Below are 18,660 nucleotides of genomic sequence, written 5' to 3' on the forward strand. Positions count from 1 at the left end.
TGCTGAACTGTCATGCTGTTCATTCACATGCATACAGGCACGTATAAAAAAAGAGAGAAATGGCACCCTTGATCAATTACCTTTTTTTATATATAAAAGGAGCTGACCTACACTTTGTAGTCATTAAAGCCCTGCACACACAGTTCCTGTCAATATAATGTGAATAAGCAGCATCAATATGATTTCAGGGCAGTCGCATCAACTTAACTGTGTATTGTTTTGAGCAATAGAATATATATTTTTGATTACATCACTAGGAGTAGGATGTGTTGTTGGAAACATCCCCTATCCTCAATAAAGGTTTATCTGACAAAAGCATACATAAAGTAATGTCATTGATTTCCACTCATCAGTCCTCCCAGTAAAAGGCTGGAGGTCATAACTAGTACATGGTATATGTTACATGTTTCTCAAGTCCAGTTATGTAATTGTTTTTGGGCACATGAATAGTGTTATGCAAATAAGAGACGGTTTATGTTGACCGATGCAGTGCCGGCGACGCAGCTCAGCTGCGTTTGACATTTGAAACGCTGTTCTTACAGTAGACAACAGCCCTTACAAATACAATGACACATAGCAGATAAAGGAGACAGAAAGAGAGAAAGAGAGGTAAGGAAAGAGAGACATGGTGACAAAGATAGTGCCTGGCAGCAACACACTTATCAGCCACTGCTCCACAAGAAAATGACCTAAATCATCAAGATTCCCATCTGACACACACACACAAACGGGGCCTTACATTTTTGCCCCGAACATGTTCACCTTCTTCATATCTGTTCAGTTAAATTAAAGAAAAAAACTAGAAACAAAGAAGTAAATACTTTTTTTCACTGCATTGTAATGTTGAGGACACACACACAAAAAAAAACATCAATATCACCAGACGTAACATGATCTTTCTAAATAGATTGCTATTTTTGAAGCATAAAATTGTTAATCAATAGCGTTGGGCTGAGATTGCCCTGCATGTGCGGCCTCCCACGATCATATCTGGAGTGTGTGTGCGCTCAAACCTTATAAACCGCAGGATTCATCACATCTGCCCCAGCTTACCCGGATCATTTCACAAAGTGCATGTGTTTGTTAGCGAAGTGTATGTGGTTAGCGCGTCCATTAGTCACGTGAAGTTTCAAACCAACCCTAGAAGGACTTGTATAAACACACACTCCATCACATTTGCAGAAATATACACCCAAGCACTTACATTTCCTCTCTTTTGCAAGTATTTACAGTTCAACAGCCCATTGGGCAGTATGTGTTTTAGCTATTATCACATTGATTGTACATAATCAGGGGTTTATTCTGCAACCAATGAAGTGAATTACAGGTTTCCTGCGCGACTAACACTGTAACAATTGATCTGTTCCGTGCTGTGTGTGTGTGTGTGTGTGTGTGTGTGTGTGTGTGTGTGTGTGTGTGTGTGTGTGTGTGTGTGTGTGTGTGTGTGTGTGTGTGTGTGTGTGTGTGTGTGTGTGTGTGTGCGGAGGGAGGGGTGTGGATGCACCAGCAAGAAAAAGAAGCAATGATAGAGGGTGTTTGTATGTATGAAATAGCTAAAATGACAGCGAGGTGTGAGACCCAACGAGAGCAGGGAAGAGAAGGCGAGCGAGAGCCCGGTAGGAGGGAGAGTGATATGGATTGACTGTCACAGTTGTATTTTTTTTTCTTTCTTTTTTCTTTTTTTTAGTTTGAACTATGAAAACAACTATAATCAGTGACACACTGTGATTCTGTGGAGCTGTACTCAACCACACATTAAGCCCTCATGGAAATTCGTTGCCCCCTCAGGCAGAAGTCACAACTTCGGAAAGAAACATTTACCCGGACATTACGAGAGATTACAAATTACAGACGTGGTTGTTTACCTGTCTGTCGACTTCAGCCACCACAAACCACAGTGATTTAGTTGTAGTTATTTTTCTCCAGCTGTAGCTGTAACCCGTTTCTTCTGGGTTAATGCGTGCTGCTAACAAGTCAAGCGTACTCTCACTACTGTATCGGACTAAGAAGCTGACAAGCAGTTCAACAACCCTCCATAGATAGGATAGTGCTTAAAACTGAGAGCGAAATACAGCAAAGAAAGGGAGGAAAAAAAGGACAGCCAGGGCTGAAAAAAGCAATTCATTCTATTGATGATATCATTGTATTCATTTGATTATGGAAATGTGAATGCATTTAGTTCATTCTTCCTCCTTACTAATACTTAATTTCGGGGTATTTTCTTTTATGTCATCAGTGCTTCCTTCACTCTCTCTTACTCCCAAGGCCTCACCAGTATCATCAAGATAGAATTGTGTGAGGTGTGAGGTTTCCCTCTCTCTCTCTCTTTTCTCTCTCTTTTTTTCCTTTTTTTTGCTTATTGGGCTGTGTGTTCTTATCAGCATTGAGAGTACAATGCTTGGTGTGATGGAAAGGTATTAGCCAACCAGTGGTAGCTACATTGTCAGCACTTCTCCCCGGCCTGCCGTCAACCCCTCTGTTTTTTCTCTTCTCACCTCACCTTTTGCGTTTTTCCCCCCCAAAAATGTGCTTTTATGCACACACACACACACATATATATATATATATATATATATATATATATATATATATATATATATATATATATATATATATATATATATATATATATATATATATATGAGTGAAAAAGAGAGGGAGAGAAAATACACATTTTTTTCTGGATCCGATAAATTCATTATTTTTATTGGGCTGTTAAATAAATGAATATCTAAAGCCTGATGAATAACCCGACTAAATTAATGAAAACTAATGAAACCGCTTGCGTCATCTCACCAGCAGGACCTCAGTACGGCCCCTTGTCTGACCGGAAACAAGCGCTAACCACACAACACCAGCACTAACACGCAAGCCTGATTATCTGTGTGGTTTTCTCTGCGCCAGTGGATGACAGGGAAGCGGCTATTGGCAAAGCATGTTCATCAAGGATTCAGGGATGAGGAAAGAAGATGGCAGGTTTTAACTTAACCAGTCTTATATCTCACCTGAAAGGTCATTGTGCAACTAGCAGCACCAAGGCTAAAAACAACACTGGGCATCAATGTTCCTGTTCAGCAGACTTTTGAAGGTTTTCTCGGGACAGCAAAAATAGTATGTGTATATATTTATACACTCTATAAAATGCATTTTGAAATGTATATTTTGACGTGAAAATTGTGTTTTAAAAAAGCAGAAAAAAGTTTCTATTGGCAATTTAGTTTATATCGGGGTTAAGAAGGTTTTGAATAAAATTAACTGTTTTATATAGCAGTTGCAAGCTTGTGTTGTAAACTTCTCTCTTCTGTAACTATGAGGGGGGGGTAAAAACAGTTTGAAGTTGTTTAAGGATCAGTTTGTATTTATGGCTGCCATCTAGCGAGGCAGTTGCACAAAGATTGTATATAATAAACTAGTTTGAGAGCATCCAAATGCACTGACTGAAGGAAATTACAGCAAACTGCACAAGAAAAGCAGTCGTTGCTCTAACACGATGATTGTATGTTTGCCTCTGCTGGCTGTCAGGCCACTGCATCAACCCGCGGCTCTAATGACAGCTTGTCATCCTAAAGTGGCTCAACCTTCCTTGGACATATACAGAGGAAAGGCTTTTCTTTCTTTCTTTCCTCTTTCTTTCCTCTCTTTCCACTCTGGAGATACAGAAAAGTAGTAATCTTTCTTGCGTGTGTGTGTGTGTGTGTGTGTGTGTGTGTGTGTGTGTGTGTGTGTGTGTGTGTGTGTGTGTGTGTGTGTGTGTGTGTGTGTGTGTGTGTGTGTGTGTGTGTGTGTGTGTGTGTGTGTGTGTGTGTGTGTGTGTGTGTGCGTGTAAGTAAGAGATGGGTAAATAGGCCTAAATAGATTTTATATCTGCAGGTACTGAACAGTCACTTTTGTTCCTGCAGTGTCACAAACACCACATGTATATACATTATATAAGTCAGTCGGGTTTTAAAAATATAAACCTATCTGCAGCTCTTTCAGTACTTATCCCACTATAAATATTGGTTGATCATGGATTTACTTTATCAATATCATCTGAAAAAAAAATAAGATGAGGAAAGAAATGGAATCTATCAAAAATGTAAGCCTTGTGATGGACTGGTAATGTGTCCAGTAGCTTACTTCTCACCCAGTGACAGTGAGGACAGGCTCCAGCAGAACTCCATGATAATGAAATGGATGGATGGATGGATGGATGGATGGATGGATGGATGGATGGATGGATGGATGGATGGATGGATGGATGGATGGATGGATGGATGGATGAATGAATGAATGAATGAATGAATGAATGAATGAATGAATGAATGAATGAATGAATGAATGAATGAATGAATGAATGAATGAATGAATGAATGAATGAATGGATGGATGGATGGATGGATGAAAAAAATGGGAATGGGCACATAAGGATACCCTTTTTCTTTGAAATGTCCTTACTTACCATTTTTCTATAAATAAAGAAGTCATTCATTTTTTCTTAAGTATCTGCATGAGATGCGCTGTTGACCTTATGTCCTTCAATCAATCAATCAATCAATCAAATTTTATTTATATAGCACCTTTCGTCCAGGTACATGAAATACAAGGTGCTTTGACATTTTGATTGAAAAATAAGCATAATAAACAAATAAAAACTGGGAGACCAAAAAGATAAAAACTGGGAGACCAATGCACCCTGACATACAATATAAAATATATAAAATTTATAAAAAGATAAAGGTTCAAGGATTAAGGCTAAAAAAAATAATCAGTCCACAACAATAAAAATAATAAAAACATTATAAGAGATAGATAAATAAATAAAACAGATACCTTTAAAAAGTTTTAAACGGAATAAAACTAAAACTATAAAATGTGATGCTACATAAAAGCCAGACCAAAGAGATGAGTTTTTAGTCTACGTTTAAAAATCTCCACATTTCCAGCTCCTCTCAGATCCTCCGGCAGGCTGTTCCACAGTTTTACTTATGGATTTCTGGTACATCATCTACCGGTCAACATGTCTGACATAGTCTAGTACAGACCAAGCATCAACCATCTTACTTCCGCATTGATGCTCATGCGGCACTAAGTTTCCTTGCAGTTCCTCGACTGGCCACTAGAGGCTGGCTGCAAGTGCGAGCCAGTCTCCATTGACTCCCATTTTAAAAATGTTCGACTTCAGAGCTGAAATAATAATATTTCCAGCCTAGTTCCAAAAAACATTTTGGTTTCCATATTTTGGTAGGGTAACTGAAGGAGCCGGGAGCAAAGCTAGCTTTGATTGACTTGCTGTGGGCGTCTTCCTGTCGGTTTGCAGAGCAACATGACTGCACCGCGTACAAAGAAAAACAGGCTTTAAAACCAGTCTTGAGCAACCAATGGGTCACATGTCCAAATAATTCCTCCAATTGTTTTGTACAGTCTATGGTACTGACTCACTTTTGGATCCGTCCCCTAGAGACGATTCTGGGAACTGCAGTTGTTGAAGTTTCATAATTGGCTTAACTTTTCAGTCTGTAATAAAGTTCCTCTTTTCTTTTCTTAAGTGTTTCGCGATTGAATTTGCTCATTTCAGAAAATAGCCTACAACCAAGCTATTTGAAACTTGTCAAATACAAGATTTTAATTTTAATTTACAACTTCATAAACATACATGAGATGGTAGAGTTTAAAAGGAAGCCAAAATTGTTTTCTTCTAGGGATCAACAAAACAGGTAATACTTATGTGACTATTACACTCACATCTTTTTGCCCATTGTAAAAAGAAAAGGAAACATTTTCAATCCTATTGTACTCTACAGTAATTTCTTTAAGCACCTGAAAACATAAAGAATTGATCAAGTAAAGACCTACCGCTTTCCTTCTCTCAACACTCATCTGAAGAGCAGGCTGGCACAATAAGACTGCTCTTTCAGCGCTGAGCCATCGCTACATTGCACCGTAATTATACTGATAACATACATACATAAATGCATTCAACCTCTCGCTCTGCACGGCGCACTGGCTGCGATTTCTTAATCTTCTTTCCTCAATTCCTCTCCTCTGCATGCATTTCTTCTTTTTTATTCTTTTTATTCCTCCCACTACGACTGCCATTATTTTTCATTTATAAGCAGAGTAAGAGGGAGCAAGAGGAGGGAAAAAAGACACGATTGAGGAAAAGAGAGGGAGACGACACTGGGATGGAGAATGGAAAGAGATTTTTTGGCACTTAAACTCTTTCACTTAATGGCACTCAGAGGGATTGACGGTCGAAAGGAGGGGACACAAAAGAGCATAAAGACTGAGAAAGGAGAGATTAAATCATCACCATCACATCATCTCCTTAAATGGTTCATTTTTCCTGCCACCACTGTTTTCACTCCCTCTCCCGGAGCACAGACAACCTCATGTGATGTCTTTCCTTCCCATCACTCTTTCCCACATTTATAGTCAATTCCTTCTTGCTTACTCTAGCACTTTATATGTGTTTTTCTCTCCCTTATCCCTCCATCAAGTCCCTCTCTCTCTCTTTTACTTACTTTCCTCTGTCTTGATTTGTTTCCACACCTTTCTCACAGTGTCTCTCTCTTTTCAAAGTAAAGACCCACCTTTGAATCAGATAAATGGATTTATAGACATTGGTGAATACCACAAAGCCACGATTAATGGAGTCACTGCATTAGAGGAACCTGCAGGAAGGGGAGGGAATAAGAGGCCGGGGGAATAAAATATATGATGAAAAGGGTGAAAAGGGCCAAAGTAGTCCACATCACAAATGTCACATCACTCCATGAAAGGGAAAAAAAGACAAAAAGACCTTTCCATTACTGTAATATTATTTCATTATTATTATTTCTATTAGTTGTTATATTTTGTTGTATTTGTAAATGAAAGAGGGCAGTTTCATCTTTCTCTACATCTAACACATTAAAGCCCTGCTGCACATTAAAAAGCATACGATCAGGTCTGAAAGTGCTGTGTGTCAGTTGGCTATCATCAGTCACCGCAGCTCCTGCGACTCTTCTTTCTCCCATTTGGTCAGTCTTCTGCTTCTGCCTGTCTGCCGGTTTTCCTGTCTGTATCCATTCTTCATTCCCTGACCTGAGCAGCTCTCCATTTTCTGTCAAGGCACCGTCTGTGTTTTATGGGTCCCAGTAGGATGGGGATCTTTTACAGGCCGACTGGACTTTAGAAGCCCCTCGTTTAGTAGCATCCTGCCTTAATTAAAAACCCCTTTTGTGCTTTCTGCCTTTAACAATGAAAAGAGAGTGAAGGGAAGGAGGGAGGGCAGGGTTAGAGGCACGGAGAGTTGTAATGCGAAGAGGAAGAGAAATAGAGAGGGGCAGAGATAGAAGAAGAGGGAGAAAGGAAGATGCCACTGAATTAGAGGTGATAGAGAGACAGGCATGTAGATAGCAAGGTAGACAAAGGAAGGGATGGAGAGATATAGACAGAGAAGATAGCTGTTAATTACAATTGCCATTAACAAGACACCAGTCAGGTTCCTTAGAGAGAGGAAGAAGGCGAAGCAGGGGAGGTGGGTGGGGGAGAAAAGAGGAGGAAAGCAGGAACAAAAGATGAGAAGGGGACTACAGCAATAAACTGGCCCAGACATCATCCTTTTTTCAACACATCCACTTTTGTATCACCTGGCCTCCTCTGGCTTCTAAGAGTGCTGGTGAGTGTGCTTGCATTTCACCACGTATGAGTCCGCGTCTCTGTGTGTATGAGCTGTCTTTGGGATGACTGAGCAGCAGAGGGGCCGCTTACTGATTACCTTCATGTTGAACAAGCTGCTATTGACTGGAGAGTGACGGATGACCTCGGCCCAGAGCATGCGAACGTGTTTGTGACTAGGTGGTACCACAGATGCCTTGCTGCTACTCTCTCACACAAGATCTTTTGAAAGAACTACAGCTTTTGCTTTTTTGTCTTTGCATGAAGTGCTCTTGCTTGTGTGTTTAGAGCTCACCAAACTCTCAGAGAGGATAAATACGCTCTACAGTGAGGAAATATGACACCACATCACTGACGGCTTCACTGGACACTTAGAATAGAAATTTATCTCTGTATTTCCTAACTTTTCCCCGACAGGGCTTGTTTCTCTTCTCATTATAAATTACATGCACGTTTCCAGCAGCACTTTTTCTTCATCCTTTATTTTTCCCTGTCTCACTTCCCCAGGCTTCTCTGCAGAATGTCCAGTAAGGAGCGCCACCTTGAGTCGAATTGTCCGTCCTCTTATATAAAGACAGAGCCGTCGAGTCCTGCTTCCCTGACTGACAGCCTAAACCATCACTCCCCCGGTGGCTCCAGTGACGCCTCAGGCTCATATTCATCCACCATGAACGGACATCCCAATGGCTTAGACTCCCCGAGCCTTTATGGCACCAACGCAGGACCTCTAGGACCCGCTGGAGGCCCCGGATCGAAACGTTACGAGGACTGTTCATCAACTATTGGGGAAGATTCGCAAATTAAGTGCGAGTACATGTTGAATTCGATGCCCAAGAGGTTGTGCCTGGTGTGTGGGGACATTGCGTCAGGGTACCACTATGGAGTGGCATCATGTGAGGCATGCAAGGCCTTCTTCAAACGCACCATTCAAGGTTGGTTTCTATTTTTAATTTTTATCTGCAGTTGTCTCTCTGTTGCCTGTCTCTATACCCTTCCTTGTATCTCCTGGGTCCATCAACAGGGGTTATTCTTTTTTTGTACTTTTTTTTTCTTTCTGGTATACCATAGCACAGTTTTAGTTAACGCTTTACCGCAAAATCGGTGCCAATATGATTTAATAGTAGGCATAGGTTTAAATATATTCTTGTTGAACACTGAAAAATAACAAGATGTTTTCTTCTGCTATGCATTTCACTGAATTGCAGTCCTTTTTTTTTTAAATCACAAATTGATTTTTCTCTTTACCAAAATACCCTGAATGACTATTTCACGAATTAAATTAAAAACTCATAAACGACTTAATAAGATGGTTTCACAAGGTGGCTGAAGGGAGTGAAAGGTGAGAGGTCAGAGGTAAGGATGCTCTTCTGCACGCTTGCAGCTTAACGGCCTCCTTAAAGAGTTACAGAGAAGTCCTGCGCGGGCTTGATGGAACGTAAATAAGGGAGAATGAATATATCTTTAAAGACTGAACAGACGCATTGAAAGTCAATCTCTCACACGTGCACTCACACCTGAGCGAAATCCAGGACATAAGATGAAAGCCTCAGGCCAGATGTAAACCCAGATTTTTATACGGCATGTGTCCTCTGTCTGCTAAGTGAACCACCGGGACACCCGTACGGTCTATTTTTTTCTCCCCCACACCGTTTCTCATCATTTGACCAGGTACATGCATGCACTGATTTCCAACCACCGCCTCCCTCTTTCCCCGACAACCTTGACCTCTTCTTCATCAACGGTAGAAAACAATTTCCTGCAAGTGTTTCGCACTCCCACATCTAGCTGCTTAAGCTTGGAGAGTGTTTGCCATAAGCCTGTTGTGTAGGAGATAACACAGTGTCAGAGCTGGGCCAGGGGTCACGTCTATTGGTCGCAAGTTCATGTAAAGGGGCAAAGTAGAGAGGGGATAGAGCAATAATCCACATGATGAGAAGAGCACCAGGAATTAGGTTCCATAATCCTTTGCTTATGTCTTGTTAGTGTGAGCATTATTGCAGGAAGTGCTCAGGTATTCTGACTTTGAAACTACAGATTTTGTGGATATTCATATAATACTCAGCTCTCAGCTTGATAAGCATCATGTCCTTCATTTTTCCCCTGAAGGTTAGCCTGAAAAACAGTTTGCCTTAAAGCAATGCATCTTATGTGATATACAGGCTACATAATGTTTTTTAAAAAGGGGCAGAAAATTTCCAACCCGGTGATTTTTTTAATGGATTTTATTATGACTTTCACATTTTATTGAACTTTAAGAAATCACTTGGTTCCTGTAAAACAGTATGACATGAAATGCAAGGAATTAAGTGAAAATCTTGTGGAGTTTTATGATCCTATATCAACAAATAATTCACATAATAGCATCAAATCTGATCCGTCTGTGTTCTGATCTGTCAGTCAATACTTTGCAATTCCGTTTTTCTGTTACAATATTTCCTAATCAATGAGTCATTAATTTTGAAAAAGAACATCACAAACATGATAATAGTTATAAAAGCAAATCAATAAATAAAGAAACTACAATCTAAACTAAAAGCAAAATCCCTTCCTCTGAGAAGGGAATGTTGGTTGTAAAACTGTGAGACACTGGGGTGTTTTTCATCAAGACTGGAGGTCTTTTTATGCCATTCTCATGATAAACAGACAGTTTGACAGTTTTAGAAAGCAGTGAATTATGTTTATTATTATGATGCTTATTTAAAATTTCCCTATTAGCTATAGGTTCATAAAACAGCTTTAGGTATGGAAAACTGCATTTGGAACACTGTGATGGCTTTGACGCTGTCAGAAGAGCGTTAAGCAAGTGATGAAGCTTTAAAGACTTCGTATTTGCACAATAATCTTTTATGATTTGTTCAAGGTTTGCTAAATAAGTATTAGAGCCCATCAGTCAGCAGGATGGGCCTCACGTCACTCAGTCTGGCACCGCAATAACCAAGCTACCAGTCAGTCAGCCAGCCAGCCAGCCGTCATCGATCCACTGAGTCAGTCATATCAGACAGGATTCATCTATCTGCGTTTCCATCCATCCACCTATCTGCGCGTGCTTCCTTTTGCCTCTGATAAGCAGCTTTCCCAGTAAAACCCCAGTGACAGGGAGCGACAGGACGGAGTAGGCGAAAGGAAGCCTTTACATTCACGAGATGGTTACCGCCACCTCGAGATGACCTGAATGCGTTTATTATGGGATGAGATCAGGGAACAGGGAACAGGGTGCAATCCTGAAACCTGGATTTGAGTACACGCATGCAGGGATAAAGGCAGACACACACGCAAAGTCACAAGAACAAAAAATCGTACATTGAAAGTTGAAGTCAAAAATAGGCACAGGCATATGTGAAAAGACAGTCAGAGACACGTGATCTTTTAACGACTCTGTGTGTAGGTTTAACCTGCCATTGCTGCAGGGTCACACATTTGACCACTTACACTTGTCTGTTTCATTTGTTAAAGATTACGTAGTAGCTCAGGGCAAAGTACCAGAGTAAATACAGTAGCTGTATCAGTTGTGTTGACAGCAGATCCTCTTTTGAGTTCGAACCGCAGAAGCTGTAAAGCTATTTTCTGTCCCTCTCTTACAGCTTTCATTTTCACTGTGTTTGTAATCCCCCTCTCACTCTCTCTGTGGATATGTTGCTCATAAAGAGGTCGAAATGCTATAGGTCAAGTCCTTGGTGAAGCTTGTCACAGGATCACTGAAAGTTGTGATGAAACGGATCCATTTTGTGATTCAAAGAATGAGAGGTCACGAAAAACTAACCCACAGCAAATGTGTTGGTACTTGGGAGTGAAAATCTGCTTTTGCCTTTCACGTTTCCTGGGAACAGATTGGAGTTTCTTTTGTTAATGTTCGTTCGGATGCAGACGGAGCTTCCTCGGATCCACCAGAACAAATGGATCGTGACATTATTTTTGGCTACACCACAGAGCAAACTCATCCGCAGACAGTGTGGATGTCGCGTGTGGGTCTGTGCGTTCATCCACACATAAACGGGTGCAAGTTTACGTGCACATGTGAGCACATATTCCGGTGTGTGTGTGTGTGTGTGTGTGTGTGTGTGTGTGTGTGTGTGTGTGTCCTGGCAGGAAAGCAGGGCCAGCCTCAGATGGGCAGCGGCAGACATATTGGTATGTTTCAACCCATTAGCCAATAAAACCACAGGTAATCACCAAAAAAAACACCTCCAGCTGGACAGGGAGGAGAGCACGGGGAAGGAGAAGAGAGGAGGGGGAGGTACGGGGGGGAGGACAGGAGGAGGAGGGACGCAGATAAACAAAAAAGTTGAGACAAGGAATGAGAGAAAGTGGCTGGAAGGGGAGGGGTGTGCTGGGCACACGGATCTCGGAAAGAATTAGTGGTGTGTGTGTGTGTTCTGGCATTCTCTGGAACGTGTGTGTCGCAGCGTGGCGGAAGTGGCTTCGGCAGCTGCTGTTTCGGTGGCGTCAGTCCAGCGACACCTGACAACCTGCATCTATCACTCCCTTATTGAGAGGGAGGATGAAGGGGAGAGAGAGGAGGGCATAGTATGGCAGATAAAGGTAAAGAGCAATGAAACAGAATGGAATCAACAAGGTAGGAAAGAAAGGTGGATGAGAGCTGAAGGGATAAAGATGGGAAAGACGACACTGAACGGTTAATCTGGGATGATCAAGAAAAAAAATCTGTATTTCAGATGGTGAGGGTAAAATATATCTCAATTTAAAAACATTATTCAATAAAACTTAAGCACTTTTCTTCTTTAGTTTCTTTCTTTTTTGTTTGTCGGAGACGAGTATCCGGATCTACTGAATGAGCTGCGTTGGGTTCAAGAAATTTTTCTATATCTCCTTAATCTGTTAAAGCATATTATCAAAAGCAGAGGCACCGAGATGACGAAGCTTACGGTCGGGTGGTGGTTTAAGACGGGGGGGAAAGCTAAAACGGATGCACGAGGAACGTGGCTGGCAACACTAATATTACGGCCTGTACAACAGTGGACAATTGTCATGCAGCAGGTGGACATGCACACATCTCGAAGGAGATTGTAGGGATTTGAGGCCCTCCACTATCCCTGTAATTCACACACACACAGTTCAAACACACACATTACACACAGGAGCCGTCAAAAACATCTCTCATCCAAGCTCACCCCAGTGCACAATAAAGACAAAAAGACACACACACACACACACACACACACGCACATTGGACTGTAAGAAACCAACATAAAGCATGGAAGACTAGTTCCTTCTTATACCCTTACCCTGATCCAGGATGTTTAATTCTACGTGTAACCATCAAGAGCGTACAGCCAGGTAATCTTAGGTTAAACAATATTTCCGTGTCACACATTGCAATACCTATTTAGGCCAACCCAACATGCTTTTCACAAGCGTTATAGTGTTGGAACGGGTGCTACTGTTACAGCGAATATTGTAAAATGAAGTTGCATTAAAGTTATTTGTGTCATGGGTGCCACAGTAATCAACAAATGAAATGTGGTGTTGTTATTGCCACCTGCTTGCTTCCACAGTAACACACAGCATGCGTTTTGGTTAACAGCATTTTTCTCAGTGAGGATTTAACATGCTGCATTAGGCCTCGATTTAGCCAGCTCTAAAAGCGGCTCTTTATTGCAGACAAGCAGGGCTTTCGTGTTTCTTTGAAATAACAAGGCCTTTTACTGACTGCCCATTAAGCCATGCAGTTTCTGTGTCATTAGCACATTTAGCCTCACTGCGAGGGAAGTGTCCCGCTTAACTGCTTAATCTGCTCCTCCTGTATCATCAGCATGTAAAGGCTGGGTGTGAGCTAACCAGGCCCATTAGTAGCATCCATTAGAGTGTAAGAGTTCTCTCAGCATTTAGCATCTTTAGCCTTTAGTTTAGCCAACAAGGCCGATTAATGCCTGTCTTGTTACCCATTAAGACGTGTTTGAGCATTTAGCCTTTTCCCAAGCTAACTAGCTCTTTAATCAGGCCAGTAATGAGAAAACATCCTCTCCACAGCAGCAGTCAATAGTAATCACTGTTTACTCTGTTTCAGAGGGAGATGTATTGGCTCACTGGGGTACTGTAGTTGTCAGGTGGACGAGACAAGAAGAAAGACAGAGGGTTTTTATTTAATATCTGAACATAGTCGTTAGTACAGATAAATAACCACTTCTGGAGCCAGAACCGAGTGTGTTTAGGTTTTTCCAACAAACCCATGACTGTGCTTGATGTACGCACATTAAGCTGAAAATAAATTACTGATAAAGCAGTTTAAAAAAATACAAAGTGGACAAATGCTGTTGTAAACACTAGGGATGGGCGGTATGGACTAAAAAATGTATCACGATAATTTTTGTAATTTATCCCGATAACGATAAAAATGACGATAAAAAAAATACCAATTCAACTCCATCTTTGTAACTATAAATCTATCACCACATTCAGTCTTTGGAGCCCCCAAATCACTGCTCTAAAAGAATACTAAATACTACTAAACTACACTAATTAAATTGAATTAATAAAAACCAATTAAATGAGTACACCTGTACTGCAAAACTGGAATGACTCAGATCCGCCATGTTTGTTACACAAACACGTATCAACGGAAATTTATCTTTCTTTCTTTCTTTCTTTCTTTCTTTCTTTCTTTCTTTCTTTCTTTCTTTCTTTCTTTCTTTCTTTCTTTCTTTCTTTCTTTCTTTCTTTCTTTCTTTCTTTCTTTCTTTCTTTCTTTCAGGCTCATATCTTTCTTTCTCTTCCTTCCTTCCTTCACGTATGTTGTGCGTGGATTTAACGCAGAACCATAATTCAGGCTTTACACAAAAACATCATCAACGGGAATTTATCGTTTTTACAGCGAGATGACAAATTCTTACCGTGGGGAATTTTTTTGACGGTTTATCGTGAATGGTAAAATATCGCCCATTCCTAGTAAACACAGAAAGTGGTTAGAAAATATATGACATACAGTATAGACATATGGTTGGACAACAAACCTCGTCCTTGCGGTTTACATTTTGTCTCTGCAAATTGATTGTGTTGTATAACATCAATTGTATGTGATTAATATTATTATTTCTTGTGTGTCTCACAGATTGCCTGACTGTTGTATCTATCTTAAATTAAATCTCTTCTTGTGTTTTTCTGCAACATGTCTACGTGCCGCAGGCAACATCGAGTACAGCTGTCCAGCCACCAACGAGTGTGAAATCACCAAGAGGAGACGCAAGTCGTGCCAGGCCTGCCGCTTCATGAAGTGTCTGACTGTGGGCATGCTGAGGGAGGGTAAGGGAAAAGGTCTCTTTCTCATTTCTCTCTGTTCACTGTGCTACATGTGGCATTTTAAAGCCTGGTAGATTCATTCAGTTTAGAGCAGGACAGGCCTGACAACGTCCGCCAGCTCAGGTGACCAGATCCCAACTAAACAAATTTGTTACCAATGTTGAAGGTTAGATTCATATTTTGACATCCTGTCAAAAAAATAATTAGAAATGAACTTAATAAATGACTGCTGCTTTCAGGTAACACGATCAAATGGAATTTTCCAGCACCGATGCACAGTACAGTAAATGCTGGTTATCAGTGATGGCTATTTCTATTGGCGTTACTTTATCCATCTCGCAGTCATCTTTGGGTTTTAGCAATAATTCATTAAATGTTTTTTCTCTCTTTTTTAGCACATCATAATAGTCAATTAACCCATGCTTAAACTGTAAAGTTCAAGTTCTGACTTTGCAGTTTCTCCAATTTTTCAACGCCGTGCATTACGAGGAAGCAAGACTCTGTGAAGTGTCCACTTGAAACATTTGGCACACTTCATGACCTCTATGATGAGAAGCTCCTCTGCTTTCTTTATTGTCAAATCCAAAGCGCGTTTTGTCCCGTGTTTTATTTCAACAAGCAGAGCCAATCAAAATGCAGGACATCATATCCGATTGTGGGACGAGTGACAAGGGATGAATATGCTCCACAAAACAGGTCACCCTACTTTCTCCTCTAGAGCAGCATTGTATATCTGGGATGCACAAAAACCTCTAACAAAGATTAAAAACCACCAAGTCACGCTGTCCCATTTGGGCCAGGAAGGGTTTATGGGAAATTTGGTGTTACGTTTTAAAAACGCGGAGGCCGATCATCTGTTCAAATATGAAGTACTGCGGTTGAACGACGCTGCGAGGTGCGTGCACAAAATTTGATGAAACATCGTCTCCATACAGGATTTTTGCATTATAAGCCTCTGATTGCCCTCTCAGTCTCAGGCCCGTTTTTTCTTTCCTTCCAATCTATCATTCTTGTCTGTCTGTCTGTTCTTCTTTTCTTTTTCATTTTGTCATACCGTATCCCAACTTAGCAAGAAAATATCTCAACCCATGTTGAGAGACCCTTTCAGGTCTGCATACAGTATATGTTCAACCTTTTCACTTCCAAGTACATCCTACATGCACTTCTTTGTGAAGACGTGTGCAAGGGCCGCAGCTGGCTTCCAGTCAGAAAATACATCTTTGGTTTACTTTAGCTAAATGAGATCAAGATAAGACACAATAACTGAGATGCTTGGCAGTTGTTCAGTTATAAAGAAAGCTTTTAAAAAAAGGAAGAAGAGAGATATCTTCTGCCCCAACACCACTTTGATTAAATACACTCACTCTCTCATTTTCACATTCCCTCCTTGGCGTTTGCGTCTTTCTCTCCCTCCTCTCTGCCCACCTCTGACCTTTCAACTCCCACTGCACTTCCAACAATGAGAGGAGGTAGAGGACCGCCGAGGTATGAAGAGGAGGGCTGATAGAGAGAAAGAGGAATAGAGGAAGGGGGGTGGGAGGTGGGAGAAGCTTAGGAGAAGGTAGCGAGGAAGGGAGGGAAAAGAGATTGATTTATAGGAGCAGAGGAGAGGGACCAAGGGAGGACGGGAGGCAGGGGGAGGATGGTTGAATGAAGCAGAAAGTGTGTAAGAGAGAGAAAGGAGAAGAGAGGAGGTTCAAGGTTGTAATTGATGGGAGACCTGGCCTACGCCCCCTTCCTTACAGTGGTCAAGGAGCGTGCCTGTGCTGACGCCTGGCAGCCCTCCCTCCATCCATTCCTGTCCTCTTCTCTCCCTGCACTTCTCCCACTCAGTCTTATAGTCCTTTGACGCTTCTTTTATGTCTGCCGCACATTCATCCTCCTCTTTATCCACTGTTCCCTAAATCCTGTCACAACAAAACCTACCTAACTGCTGCTTTTCATCAATTCAAGCTCTCCAAATTATCGGTATCAATTTCGTCAACTAAGAAAGAACGCACACACTTGCTCGCATAAACCATTTTCTTCTTCAAGACAATGGAAAAGTAACTATGATATTCAAAAGTCTGACATTGCCAGGAACCAAAGTTTCTTTACCGGTTTTTCATTTTTGCCCACTCAGAAAAACGCACACAGACACACACACTCATCCTAACAAGCTGCTGTCGTAGCATTTGTTCTCCCGGTTGATCTGACATAGGCAGAACCTATGTTTCATCTCTCTTTTCTTGTGTATGTGGACACAAAAACCCACACACTCATACAGTAGATACATGTATTATTGGCAGCTCAAACACTCACAGTTAACAGATGCACTTCCTCTTTTGTCAACACAGAAACGATATCACTCTATGAAGTCACCACAAGGCTCTTAATTAACGAAGGAGCATGTATTTGAATTTATTACTAATGCAAAACTTTATGATACCATTTAATCAAGAGTTTCTTTCACGTTGTAGAGCTACAAGCAAACAAATCAGAGACAGGCTCTCAAGTTTCAGTTATCTAAAATAATGTCAAACATTCATTTCATTGCAAAGATGCGTGTTGGTTTCAATATAACTGAGGGACATGTGTTTGTGTGTGTGTCTGTCCGGACCAGGCAAACAAATAGCTGTCTTTTGTTGCCACCGTTTCCCTGCCCTGCACACATATATCATGCACACACAGATCGAGCTGCATATCTATACATCAACATGACAGAGCACAGCCACCCCATTTGTTGTGCAGGGTGTGAATTTAATACAGGAGGTCCCGCTCTACATATGAATAAGGGTCATTTGGAAAATTGATACATCCATTTTCCTAAATTTCCTTCTTTGAATTCTTTATGAACCCTTGGGAAATGATCAACAGCTGTACAGTGTAGAAGGGTTGGATTTTTTTCACTTATAATGGAACTGCAAGCCTGTAATATGTATTGAATCATCATTTCTAAGCGTGTGTACTTCGCAGACATCCCCTCCACGGGTTCTATATTTGACATCAAACCCAATAATAAGCTACGTTATCTTTACCATCAACACACACAACAAAGATATCTTTGTTTTGCTTGTAGATAACAGCTTTCTATATACTTATACCCCAAAAAAGGGCATTCTCGTACTGGTTAAGTGCCTTAGTGAGCTGGAGTATCAATCCTCAACACAGCCATTCAGGCGTACAAGCCGCGCGTCGCGCTGCCCTTCTGGATGCAGGCATTGTTGCTGTAAAATTGCATAGATGATAATGTTAAGTGGCTAGATCAGTTAGCGTCAGTGCTAACTGTGGTTGTCAGAGGGTAGCTCACGGGAGAAAGGTGAAGATAAAGTGGTTAGGGTGGAGTGGGGAGGACGACATGGAGGAGCATGTGTGTGTGGATGCTGTAGTTTACCCCTTAGGGCAAGATCTGCCTCAAATTAGCTTTGTCGCCCTGGGAGACAGAGGAGGTGAGATGAAGAGCAAGTGAGGCAGGAAGTGTGTGTGTGTGTGTGTGTGTGTGTGTGTGTGTGTGTGTGTGTGTGTGTGTGTGTGTGTGTGTGTGTGTGTGTGTGTGTGTGTGTGTGTGTGTGTGTTTGAGAGAAAGAGAGAAGAACAAGAGACCAGGGGGTCAGTAAACCAACTCAGATTGGAGCTCTTTCTTTACATGTTCTCTTTAACACACACCTGATCATGTGAATGCCCTCACACACAGCCCTGTCTATGTGGAATATTGGATTTTTCCCACCCACTACTGTGAGGAGGAGAGGAGGCGAAAGGAGTAGATGAAAACGCTGGGGATAAACC

The 18,660-nt window shown here is 41.3% G+C and overlaps 1 protein-coding gene across 3 annotated transcripts in view; it reads left to right on the plus strand.

Moving 5' to 3' along the window:
* Positions 1-18,660, plus strand: part of esrrga (estrogen-related receptor gamma a) — a 183,170-nt gene that overhangs the window by 122,935 nt on the left and 41,575 nt on the right. For 2 of the 3 annotated variants that reach the window (XM_061745212.1, XM_061745222.1), the window contains 2 exons: positions 8,149-8,573; positions 14,782-14,910. In XM_061745212.1, the coding sequence (XP_061601196.1) occupies positions 8,149-8,573; positions 14,782-14,910 (554 nt within the window). The remainder of the gene's footprint in view (positions 1-8,148; positions 8,574-14,781; positions 14,911-18,660) is intronic. The other variant, XM_061745204.1, reaches the window with a different exon arrangement.

Source organism: Cololabis saira, chromosome 2 (genome assembly GCF_033807715.1).
Source record: "Cololabis saira isolate AMF1-May2022 chromosome 2, fColSai1.1, whole genome shotgun sequence".
NCBI lineage: Eukaryota > Metazoa > Chordata > Actinopteri > Beloniformes > Belonidae > Cololabis > Cololabis saira.